The sequence below is a fragment of the Ailuropoda melanoleuca genome, chromosome 20, assembly GCF_002007445.2.
Source record: "Ailuropoda melanoleuca isolate Jingjing chromosome 20, ASM200744v2, whole genome shotgun sequence".
NCBI lineage: Eukaryota > Metazoa > Chordata > Mammalia > Carnivora > Ursidae > Ailuropoda > Ailuropoda melanoleuca.
The window spans coordinates 27,448,299-27,461,758 of NC_048237.1; the positions used below are offsets into that span (position 1 = coordinate 27,448,299).

The window sequence follows — 13,460 nt, forward strand, 5'->3', positions numbered from 1 at the left end:
TAAAAAAATAAAAAAATAAATAAAATAAAAAAACAGCAAGATACTAACCTAGATACGCAATATTAGCCCAATAACACAAAAATATATATATAAATATGCAATACACAGGCACAGAGAAAAAAGAAGGAAGGAATTATATCAAATTTAACTACATAATCAGATTTTTTTTCCTTCAATTTCTCTATTTTCAAAATTCTATAATTTGAGTTCTCTATACTTGAAAAAGATATTAATTCATTTCTTAAAAAACTCGCAATCAAGTTTTTAACTATTACCTAAATACTTACCTGTTGTCATGTTTGGGCTAAATAGTCCTAGCACCAACACACTAGAGTAGGAGATCAGATCTTTATATAATTCCCCACTTAAATATTCTTCTGCTTCTTGGACAGATGTTATGTTCACTGGGCATGAAATCCTGTTGCTGAATGAATATATAACTATATTCAAAATTAATTTTTAAAGATACTTTTCAGCTTGCAAAAAAGTAAAACATACTGACATTAGCAAACACTATATTCCACAGGATAAATATCTGACAAATAAGAAACTAAATACTATTCTAATAAAAAAAAATCATCCCCATTAAACCCAATTTCTCTCTCCCCCAAAGTGAAGGAATAAACTCTCTTCACCTTATCCTGTGATCTCAATTCCTTACCCCTTCACCTATTCAAAGTGTGTCAATGAAGTATAGGAATTAGAAGGTTTACAGACCCCAAAATTTAAAAGTCTTAAGGAGAAGCTGAATACTTACAGCTGAATAAACTTTAGGAGATCTTCAGTTCCTAACATACCAGTGTAAGACACCGGGTTCTTGCCTTCCTTGTACATCTTTACAACAGGAAATTCAGTAACATTTTGCTTAGCACATAAATCAGACCAATCTGCACAGTTCACTCTAGTAAGCAGCATAGTGGATGTGCCTAAACAACAGGAAATGCAGATTTTATAAATATTAATGTAGAAAACTCAGTTGTGCAGACTTGACAATATTTGTACAGCCCATTATTTTAATCTCTCATCAGCATGAACTGCTTCCACTGGATACTCTTGTCCCTTGATTTTTGTAACCCCTTCGCCAATTGGTTTATTTCCCCACCTCCTTTGCTGCTCAATTTTTGGGTCCCTTTTGCATGCTGTTTTGCCAGTAGAGTCTAAGATGCCTCCAATATTACACCCCCTATACTTTATCAATGCAGGAATTTCCAATGGTGTTCCTAATTTAAATATTAAAAAAATAATTTAAAAAAATTCTCTTAGCTATAGATACTACATATGTATAGAAACTTGAAATTTGCTGCCACCTTGTGACTGAGTATAAAATAGTCTTCATCATCTTAGATGAAAAGTGGCTTTTCCCCACAAAGTCAACAATGAAAGGTTATAGGACTGAACGCCCAAAGTATTACAATATTCTCCTAATTTACAAAGTTATAGTATGGGGCTTCAATGTAGACATAAAATAGTTACCTATATTACACGTTTCTTCATTAAGCCCCCTGAACTTCTAAAACAGTCCCTTTATCTGATTATCTACTTACTAAAATGACTGTTACTCATAAAGAGTATCCTAAATAAAAAAAGTAAATCAAGTCTCGGGTTGGTTATCTGTTTTTTTATTCTACAAACACATACAACTCACAGTCCTTGCATTGAGGGGCCAGGGAGTCCCTTTATCCGATCATTAGTAGAGAAGAATGTAAGGGAATCTATTTCCATTTTCATTTGGTATTGACAAATGGGCTGGGTGGGGGAGTAATTCTATTATTCAGGGACATTATCAAATTATTCCTTCATTACGGTTTATATTTCCCCCTTCCTTTTTCTTTCTTCTAACTTTATGCCAATGAGGCTGGAGGACCTAAAAGAAGAAACTATGGAACATAAGAACTAGGAAGATCGGTAGGGGAAGAAAGGGATAAAGAAAGGGGGGGTAATCAGAAGGGGGAATAAAGCATGAGAGACTATGGACTCTGAGAAACAAACTGAGGGCTTCAGAGGGGAGAGGGGTGGGGGAATGGGATAGACTGGTGACGGGTAGTAAGGAGGGCACGTATTGCATAGTGCACTGGGTGTTATACGCAACTAATGAATCATCGAACTTTACATCAGAAACCAGGGATGTACTGTATGGTGACTAACATAATATAATAAAAAAACATTAAAAAAAAATAAAAGAAGAAACTTAAATCTTTCCATAGGTTACAACTATAAAGGAAAATCTGGAAGAGAGTAACAGGATTTGGTTTTTAAAAATATATATATATTAGGAAACACAGTATCTGTAGACTTAATCACCTCTTCACTCAGGTAATGAAGTAATCAAAAGTTGGATCAAACGTGGCTGAGAAATGAACTAAGGAAAAATGGTTCAAAAGTGATTTTTTAAAATCTCTGACGTTTTATTACTATAGAACATGTTATATTTAGGACTGACCTTTTGGAATTAATTTCTTAAGTTCACAAAAGTCCCTAGTATATAAATAAGTTGTACACTAGTAGGCATTTTCCACTAAACTCTTCTATATTAGCTTATTCATTTATTCCACATTAACCCCAAATATTGTACAGTGTAAGGCAATATGCCAAGTCCAGTGAGCTAAGGATAAGGTATGCCACCTACCCACAAAGAGCTTACTAAAAATTGAAAGAACCTATAACCTAGTGCCCCAAAAAACTAAATGGTGGATACATTCCTAAAGTAGCTAAAAGAATAAGCCTATTTAACTACAATAGCTAAGAAAAAGAAAAACAGTATTGGAAAATCGTATTACAGATATGAAGCATGCTACATTGTCTTATTCAAATAATCATAAAACATTATCCTATTCCATCATTATCTCTTACGAACATGCCTCCCTACCTATCCCTACATCTTTGCTAAAATGATGACATAGATATTTTGAGTTCAAGTCCATTCCTTGGATTCTTATTTACCTACCCCTGGATCAGGTTTTCATAAAAGAGTTAAAAGATCTTGGCTATTGATAATATCCCAGTCCCTAAGGAACTAAGTGAATAGCTTAGACTGTGAGACTGGGTCTTATCTGTCACATTTTTTGTGTAAGTGTATTTAGTATTTATTTAATAATATTTAATAGTAACTGACTCAGAGTAGGCACTCAATAAATGTTTGCTGAATGAATTCAGCCAAAAAGATTACTGGATTAACTGTGGCCACAAGTACTTAATATACATGCTCTCTACCTTGTACTGAAGACAGTCCCATGAGAAGAACCAAGATGAATGCTTCCGAGCATTTCTGAAACTCATGGTTCAATAACGTAATGTTGGAGACACAAATTTAAAATGTGAAATTTTATGTGCTTTTCTTCATCTTTAGGATGATATGATTTTACAAATAGCTATAGCTTAGAATCACGAAAATAAGCATGCATACCACATTACATACCTTTCAATTTAATTGCCAAATCGATATAGGATTGCAAAAATGCCATGGATACTGCTTGCCCTACGTTAAAATAAAAAATTTAACAGTTATTTCAACATGCGTATCTCCAAAGCATCCACCCAGACATTAACAAACATAATATAGATTCATAGGATTTCCCAAAATTGTTATTCCTTCATAAGAAATATTCTAATATACAGTACTCAATATTGTGCATTCAAGAGGATTTTAAATGCAACTAATTTTCTGCCCTCAAACTGCAAGGAATATAGTTGAAGAGCTATTACTTGAAGCCAAAAGCAATATATGCCCTATAGATCCATAAGAACCGTTAATATATTTGAAACATTAGCATGAATTAATATTTTTTCTAATTAGTAAATTAGTAAATCTTTCAATATGTGGAGTCTACTTGTGACATATGAACGCCATGTCATTCTACAACATGCAATATACAGAATGCAAAAATAAAATCCACCAACTTTAAATCCTCTAATATGTAATACTCCCTCCTCTAAAGGCTCATACTCACAACCAGCGTAGAAAAGCACTATACTATCAGAAGCCACTACTGTCTCATTAAATGTCTCTTCTGTTAGTTCCACCGTGAGTTCCAAAGGTAACCGTCTCTTCCTATCTCTGTAAACAGTTTCTGCCACTTCATCATCTTGAATATCTAAAATATGCAAGAATAAATTAATGTATATATAAATGCATAACTTATACAAATTCCACTGTATGACAAGCACTGTGATGGACACTAGGAAAACAGTAAACAAAACAGATGTAGTCCCTGACCACATGGAGCTCCTATTTACAGAAAAGTCAGACAATAAACTCATCGCTGAATAAACACATAGTTATAAATTATGTCAGTTTAAGGAAAGAAAATGGTACATGAGAGATTATAATAGGGAGATTTAGATTGGAAGAAACAAAGCCTTCCAGCTAGAGAATCAAAAGAAAAAAAAAAGTCTTAGGCAAAAGAAAAACATATGGAGGCTCTAAGACATAAAAGAGTTTAGCATGTACTATGTACTGAAGGAAGGCAACTTTAACTAAAACAAGATGGGATGAAGGAGTAAATGGCATGAGAAAACCCTAGACTAGGCAGTAGCTAGAACATAAAGAACCATATAAGCCAAGAATTTTATATTTTATTCTAAGCACATCAAGTTATGTGGACTCTGAATATGTAAAAACCTATCGTTAACTTAGACGAACTAACCAACCAGTGGATCCATCCATGTATCCATTTATCATCCATCCATCCATCCATCCATCCATCCATGTATGGAGTTTTAAAAAAAATGCATTTTGCTTTTGTAAATATTCTGTTGGAAGTTTGTACAGATTATATGGTAACACTGAAGAGACATCTGACTCGATTAGAGAGACGAAGTTTCCTAGAAGAGTTGACACTAGCTGAATATTAGAAGAAAATGAAACTTAGGCAGTGAAGGAAGGCAGTGGAGGCATACAGAGCAACGGGAAAAGCATGTGCAAAGGCACAGTGGCATGAAGGGGCATGCAAATGGAAATGCAAACACTGGCTATCTGATGATAGTAAAGATTACTGTTAGTTTTTTAGATGTAATAATAGCAATAATTATGGGGGTTTGGGGTTGGTTTTTGTTTTGTTTTGTTTTTAGAGAGAAAGAGCAAGCAAGCGAGCACAAGATGGGGAGCTTGGGGGGGGGCGGGGTCAAAGAGAGAATCCCAAGCAAGTTTCATGCTCAGCATGGGGCCCAACATAGGGCTTGACCTCATGATCCTGATATTATGACCTGAGACAAAATCAAGAATTGAACAGTTAACGGACTAAGTCACCCAGGTGCCCCAGTTATGCTCATTTTATTTATTTTTCAAATTTATTTAAGTTCAATTTAATTAACATATGCTCTATTATTAGTTTCAGAGGTAGAATTCAGTGATTTATCAGTTGCATGCAACACCCAGTGCTCATTATGTTCATTTTAAAAGGAGAATCCTCATATTTCTGAAATACACAGCAAAATCTTTTTGGATGAAACTATATATTTGGGATTTGCACCAAAATAAGGGGTGGGCAGTGACTGGAACAGGACAGTCATGGGTTGATGGTGGTTGGGTGGGGCCAGGTAATGGATACCAGGAGACTTGCTCTATTATCCTACTTTATGCTAAGTTCATAATTCTTTATAACAACACATTACAAAGAAAGGAACGGAGGAGGACAATTAAAAAATGAAAGTATTATTCTCATATGATTTCTAATACTATAAAATAAAATACTAGATCTGAATTACAGTGCATCTCTACATGTTCCAGCTGTGTGACTCTGGGCTTCAGTGTTCAAATCTGAAACATAAGAGTTATACTATACTAACTTAAAGGAACTTTAAAATACCACATTCCACGACACTAACAAGTTACAACTCCAATTAATAAAGGCCTGTTTTCCTATTTACTGTATTTTTTCCTTCTTATTCACATATTTTCATTTTCCTTCCAGTCCTTTCTTATTTCCCAATCCATTCTTGTCCTCTTCTTCCAACACTTCCTTTCCCTCTTTCCTATTCTCTCTTTCTATAAGCTACCCTCACTTCTAAATTGACCCACTCTTTAGCTCTACCTTTCACCTATTCATCAATACATACATATGTTCTTTTAAGCCATACATGTGTAATATTTTTTCCGTATCATCCTTTTGTAGAATTTAGTCCATTTTACTCTGATTCATCCTGTGCTCATTTCCTTTGAAGGATACTTTTGTGTTGTGCTCTCACATGGTAACAAACTCTTTCCTATACTGTATATTTTTCTTATACAAATGGGAACAAAACAAGGTGGGGGGATTATGGATATGGACATGACTACATACACTATTATGGGCCAATATGGATTATAGACATAGAAAGTTAAGATCAAAAAAAAAAAAACCCACAACAAAACAGGAAACAAAAGGCAAAGGTATAAAAGGAATCCTAGAACTAGGCTAGGGAGAGAAGGGAGGCAGAGAAGAAAGAGAAGGGAGGCAGAGAAGGGAGGCAGAGAAGGAAGAGAAAGCCACACCCCAGGGCAAACTAAGGGGATGTGTCAACAAGGAACTCCTGAAACAAGCAACTCCCATTGAGGACAGGAATCTCACTAAACTGACACAGGGGCGATTCCCTTGATTGGAGGGGGAATCTATGAACCATGATAGAAATAGAGCCGGGAGAAAGAGACCGGAACACAGGTCGATGTAATGACAATGCTATGGAGAACTATGGCTTACACCATGAGCAGTTCCAACCTCTGCATATTAGAAAAGAACTAGAACATAGCTCAAACCAAACAACTAGTCACTGGTAACCATTAAAGCTCAGAGCCCTTATTAAATTTATAATATAGATTCTGATCAAAATGATGAATGGACCTCAAAAAAATATGTAAATTACTCCCTTCTTGGTGCTCATGATAGTACTATGTAAAACACTCAAGTACATACTAAATGCAGTACAAAAATGAACAAGACATAATCCCTACTTTAGAGATATTACAGATTAGTCGAGAAGAGAGAAAAGCAAGTGAGCAATTACAGGATAGGATTAATGTTATGAAAGAAGTATCAGTAACAATAATGATCAGACACAAGATTTCAAGTCAGAATGCTTAAGTTCTGATCCAGGTTCCACCACGTGCCAATTGTGAGACCTTGGGTAGATCACTTAGCCCTGCTAAAACACGGTTTCTTCATCTACAAAATGAAGGTGACATCAGTTAACTCAGAAGATGACAATCAAAGTAAATAATGCGTAGGGGAATAGCCTTGAAAACTACAGAACACTTCCAAAACATAAGCAGTAAGTACAATACAAAGTTTTAAAATGTTATTGAAATTTACTCCCAAATTGTCAATAATCAGATTTATTTACAACTACAAATCCAACAATATTTATTAGACTTTCATTTCCTAATAGGAAAAATAAAAATAAAATACCATGTTGTGGCTCCTGGGTCATTTTTAAACATGGAGTAGACCAGAAGGGCTGAAAGAACTGATTTGGAAGATAAAGGCACAGATGTGGAAAGCTAGAAGCCTGGCGTGTAACAGTGAAAGGTATCACACTCAACAAATACAGCATCCTTACCTTTTCCACCAAATCAACTTGATAAAATGTCATTCAAAATAGGTTTCTCCAGGTTTTTTCATAGTCTTGAATGTCAAAACATTCTATGAGAAAGTTAATTCATTGAAATTTCACTGACCTTATGGGTGCTGAGCAGGAATGGGGGGGTGGACAGGGAAGGAGCATCACAAAACGTATTACCCATATCTGGACTTTCCATGTCCTCATCTTCATCTTCTTGTATTTCTTCATCGTGCATATTACTTTCCACACGGGATATTATTAAATCAACATCATGTAAGACCAAAAATTCCACTGGCACTCCCTAGAAATACATTCATTTTAATAAAAATGTTTTACATGTTCGATACTAAGATGAAACTAAATCTTTGAACCTCCATTTTAAAATTAAATAAAACAGAAAAAGCAAATTCCACAATCATTATGAAAAGTATGCAAAGCACACTTTAGTGTGTACTCATGAAAAACAAAGGCAAAAAAAGAACAGAGTCTCATTTGCTTCTCGTCACAACTGCATTATACTGAAGTCCGAAACATTTCACACATAACAGCGTGTCCCACCTCAATATAAAAGGAATATATATGCAACTTAATTGCAAATAGGGCCAATCAAAATTATTTTGTTATTCCACAGAAATATTCAAAATAGTATCTCATCCTACAATAATTCCACTAAAATTTAGCTAAAAACATAAAACTACAATCTGCCCCAGGTATTTTAAGAATACCAAATCTAGCCCACTGAGATTATTCCATTATAATTTCTTTCACTAATACCCAACTATCAAATCTTAAAAACATGAAATTTTAGGCCACTAGATTATTTCAGTAAATTATTCCTGACTATAACTACACGAGAATAAAGCTATAAAATAACTCTAAGTGTGTTTGTTCTTTGATATCACATATCTTCATCTTTTTATTATTACATTCAAAGTGAGCAACTTTTTACTTCTGTGGCAGTAATGGAGTTATAAGGTACAGTAATTAAAGTCAAACCAAATTTGTTTGAAGTATTCATAGATATTGTGGTAGTAAACTTTTTTATTCAAATACAACATCCACACAGGAAAGAACACGAACTGTAAATGTATAGTTTGATGAATTTTTACAGAGCTGATACGCTTATATAACCACCACACAGGTTAAGATACCGAACATTACCGGCACACCGAGAGGCCATCTTCTTGCCTCTCCCGGTATTACCCTCCCCCAAAGGTAATCACTATTCTGACTTTCATCACCATCTATAAATTTTGCCAGTTTTTGAATTTATATAATGGAACTATATACAGTTTGTACTCTTTTTGTGACCATTTCTTTTGCTCAACACTATTTGTGAGGTTTATCCATGTTACATTTAAAAGCAGTTTATTCTTTTTCAACGATGTATTCATTATATGAAGATACTAGTATGTACTGTATGTATGTATGTATGTGTTTATCCATTCTATTGCTCATGGACATGTGTTATTTCCAGCTTCAGACCATTATAAATACTAACTGCTATGAACATTACTATAGCTCTCTTTTGGTGCACGTGTATACACTTCTCTGTTGGGCAATACTTAGGAATGAAATTGCTGGTTCACATGATATATATATATATATATATATCTCCTCAGCTTTAGGAAGCACTGACAAATATTTTTCCAATTTTCATTGAACTAATTTTCAGTCCTACCAAAAGTTCTTATAACTCTACCTTCTTAAAAACACTTGGTATTGTTACTTTTTAAATTTTTAGCCATTCTGGGGGGTGAGTATTGGTATCTCTTGTGGTTTTATTTGCATTTCTACCTACAGTTTATATGCTAATTGGATAGGGGAAATGCATCTTATGATGGAGACAATTAGCTGTCTCCACCTTAATTCCGTAATCAAATGTGGGATCATTAAGTGAGAAAACCAGGCATCATCCACCTTAAGATAAGATAAAATGCAAATAAGCCAGCACTGCTAGGTAGTCTCACCCAAAATGTTTAATGGAGCTAGGCAATCTAACTTCCAGTTTTTAGTAAACATAAGGGAACAGAGGAGAAAGGCAGACAATAGCAAAAGGCAACAGACCAATCCAGAATATGGAAAACCCGGCCCATTTATCTAAAAGCCGCTATCATGGAGGAAAAGGAGAGGGAGTGTTAAGACATTGAGACATTTAAGAAACACACCAAATGCAATTCATAATCCTTAAGTCAATTTTGGTTCACAATAACATCTTCAGAAAATAATTTCAGGATGAGAAAATTTGAATACGAACTGGCTATGAGATTAGGCTATGATATAACAAATTACTGTTAATTTTGTTAAGTGTGATAATAAGATTTTGATTATATTGGAAGAATAACTAATTTTTAGAGATTCATGCTAGATATTTACGGGTAAATGTCATGATATCTAACATTCTTTGGAATGTTTCAGAAAAAAATAACAGGTGAAGCAAATGTGATTAAATATTAATTGTTGAATCTAGATAGTAAGTATACGGTTATTCATTCTATTTTTCTACTTTTCAGTTTGTTCGACTTTATTTTAAAAAAATGAAGAAAAGGAATTAGAAAAGGAATTTTTTAAAAACTTAGATACTGGGGCGCCTGGGTGGCACAGCGGTTAAGCGTCTGCCTTCGGCTCAGGGCGTGATCCCGGCGTTAACATGAGAGACTATGGACTATGAGAAGCAAACTGAAGACTTCGGAGGGGAGCGGGTGGGGGAATGGGATAGACTGGTGATGGGTAGTAAGGAAGGCACGTATTGCATGGTGCACTGGGTGTTATACGCAACTAATGAAGCATCGAACTTTGCATCGGAATCCGGGGATGTTACTGTATGGTTACTAACATAATATAATAATAAAATTAAATTAAAAAAAGAAAGGGGGGGTAATCAGAAGGGGGAATGAAACATGAGAGACTATGGACTATGAGAAATAAACTGAGGACTTCAGAGGGGAGGGGGGTGGGGGAATGAGATAGACTGGTGATGGGTGGTAAGGAGGGCACGTATTGCATGGTACACTGGGTGTTATACGCAACTAATGGAGCATCAAACTTTATATCGGAATCCGGGGATGTACTGTAAGGTGACTAACATATTATAATAAAAAATCATTTAAAGTAAAAAAAAAAATACTATTCCTCAAATACTATGCTAAAACAAACAACTCATCCCCTCAGGGCTTCTGCATATGTGTCCTCCTGGCCTAGAACACTCTTTCCCCACATATCCACAGGCATATTCCTTTGCTTTATTGTTACTAATCAGTGAGGTCTTCCGAGACTACTCTCTCACCTTACCTTGATTTTTTTTCCCATTGTCCTTAACACCATCTGTCATTCTAGCTATACTGGTTTTGTATTTGTCTCCTGCCACTAGTATATTAGCTCCATGAGGGCAAAAACTTGCTTTTGTTCACTGCTATATCCTCAGAGCCTAGGACTGTGCCTGAAACAAAGCAGGTACACAATAAATACTTATGGAAAGGACGGATGGATAAGTATTAGTATTTATTGAGCACTTAGGAATGTACGGGACCCTATGCTAATTTAGCACTTTATTCCTTTTAATATACTGACCCAACAACTCTTTAACGTAGATTTTCATAGGTATTATTATTAACCCCCCTTTACAATGAAAAAAAAAAAAGAGAGAGACACAGAAGTCAAGTAATTTTCCCAGAGTTACAAAGCAGGATTTGAACTAGGCAATAAGATTCTATAGCATAAACTCTGAATATGATATTGCTAATTACTGCCATAGGAAAAAAAATTCTGAAGAACTAATGCAATACTAAAAGATATGTTTTATAACTTAACTACACAAGGCTTGTAATATCGTAAAACGAGCATACAATACTATCTATGTAAGCAGTTCTATACTTTAAAGGACCCTCAAACCCTCTGCCTGGAAAGGAAGAGAGAAAGAATGATTTTACAATCATAGGATGAACATTATTGCCCTGATGAGAAGGTTAAAAAAAAAAAAATTGCACTGAATTCAATAAAGAGACTCATAGAAAAGACTCTTCTATCCTTTACAGAAAACATTTTTGTAGAGATAGCTATCTTATAACCTATCTTACCTCATGCTATACAAAATTACTATATTTTAACAATTTAAGACATCAAAACTCAGAAACCAGCATGAACTTTAATTTTTCCATAAAACCTATTTCCCAATAATAAATACTATAATGTCTTATTTCAGGATCTTGACTACCAGCAAAGAAACAGTTGCAGAAGGTACTCTTTCCATGACCTAGGCAAAAAGCAGAGCATACTAGCCCCGTACTGTAGTATACACAGTGGAACAATACTACAGTTTTCAAAGTATTTTCCTATTTTGTCTTATAAATTTCTTATAAGTTAGAAGGGAAGGTTTTATGAATATTTCACAAGTGAGAAAACTAAGCTTGGAGAAGTTAATTCACTAATGTGGTCCCAGAACCAGAAGGAACAGAATCCAAGTCTTCTGACCCTTGACCTAGTATTCATGCCATAGACTTAGGCAGGAGAATTTCAGTTAAAATTGTCTGGCAGTTCAGGGGCTCCTGGCTGGCTCAGTCAGTAGAGCATCCAACTCTTGATCTTGGGATCGTGAGTTTGAGCCCCACGTTGGATGTAGAGGTCACTTAAATTTTAAAAAACGCTAAAACAAACAAACAAACAAAAAAACCTGTCTGGCAGTTCATAAACATATTGATCGTTTAGCATATTTATATAATATTTTGAAATGTGCAGAATTAAAGAGTTCTTAATAACTGAGAACAATTTTAAGAAAAATATAAGAAAAAAGGGACATCAACAGAAATTTACAAAGGCAAATAAGTGGGAAATAAACCTTTAAAAAATATTCAACCTCGCTAGTAATCAAAAACATGCAAATTAGGGGCGCCTGGGTGGCAGAGCGGTTAAGCGTCTGCCTTCGGCTCAGGGCGTGATCCCGGCGTTATGGGATCGAGCCCCACGTCAGGCTCCTCTGCTATGAGCCTGCTTCTTCCTCTCCCACTCCCCCTGCTTGTGTTCCCTCTCTCGCTGGCTGTCTCTATCTCTGTCTTATAAATAAAAATAAAAAATCTTATAAAAAAAAAAACATGCAAATTAAAACAAGAACTTTGACTATAGAAAAGATTTTTTTTTTTTTTTTTAAGATGGTAATGCTCGGCAGAGGCAAAGATGTATGAGAAAAAAGGAATTCTAAACCTCACTGGTTTCTGGAGGGCAATTTGGTATTCTAACAGCCTTTAAAAAATCACATTTCCTTTGACAAATTTCACCTCCAGAAATTTAGCCAAAGGAAAGAACCAGTGATATTCAAAATAGTGTACAAAGGCAGGCATCATAGCACAATAGCATGAAATTAAATATAATTTTATGTGAAAAGTAGGATATATAGCATGATCTTAATTTTCTTTAAAATAAATATATATTATATATATATATATTATAAACATGAGAAAAGAGACAAACTAACAAATGGGGGGGGGGAAGGACACCAAAATGTTAACAGCAATAATCTTTGAATAGTGGCAATTTGCAGAATTTCTTCCCTGTAATAAGCATATATTATTTTAGGACCACACATATTAACTTTCTCTAAATGAGCAGACATTATAGAGCAGTACATAAAATGACTAACCTCTTCTGCTCTTCTGAAGACCACATTAGCATGCTGAGGAATGTCCGCTTCCAGGGAGTCCCTTTTTCAAAATGGAAATAAATGTTTGATATGACTAATCTGAAGAACAGTCATTCAGGACATCAACAGAAAAGAGAACTGTACGTTCTTACACTAAAAACAACTTATGAAAAAAAGATTACAATTTAGCGAGTCTGAGAAACTTTTATCATAAATACAGACTAGATGTTCCAGTCTCCATCTTCATCTTCATTTAGCAAAGTTTAAAGGCCTCAAGTTTAATCAACTTAATAAT

At 34.8% G+C, this 13,460-nt stretch overlaps 1 protein-coding gene across 10 annotated transcripts in view; it reads right to left on the reverse strand.

Annotated features, from left to right (window-relative positions):
- Positions 1 to 13,460, reverse strand: part of TXNDC16 (thioredoxin domain containing 16) — a 116,060-nt gene that overhangs the window by 37,670 nt on the left and 64,930 nt on the right. For 9 of the 10 annotated variants that reach the window (XM_034648457.1, XM_034648455.1, XM_034648456.1 and 6 more), the window contains 6 exons: positions 13,166 to 13,226; positions 7,711 to 7,834; positions 3,948 to 4,091; positions 3,416 to 3,475; positions 758 to 926; positions 288 to 424 (listed from right to left, as the gene is read on the reverse strand). In XM_034648457.1, coding sequence (XP_034504348.1) covers positions 288 to 424; positions 758 to 926; positions 3,416 to 3,475; positions 3,948 to 4,091; positions 7,711 to 7,834; positions 13,166 to 13,226 — 695 coding nt within the window. The remainder of the gene's footprint in view (positions 1 to 287; positions 425 to 757; positions 927 to 3,415; positions 3,476 to 3,947; positions 4,092 to 7,710; positions 7,835 to 13,165; positions 13,227 to 13,460) is intronic. The other variant, XM_034648462.1, reaches the window with a different exon arrangement.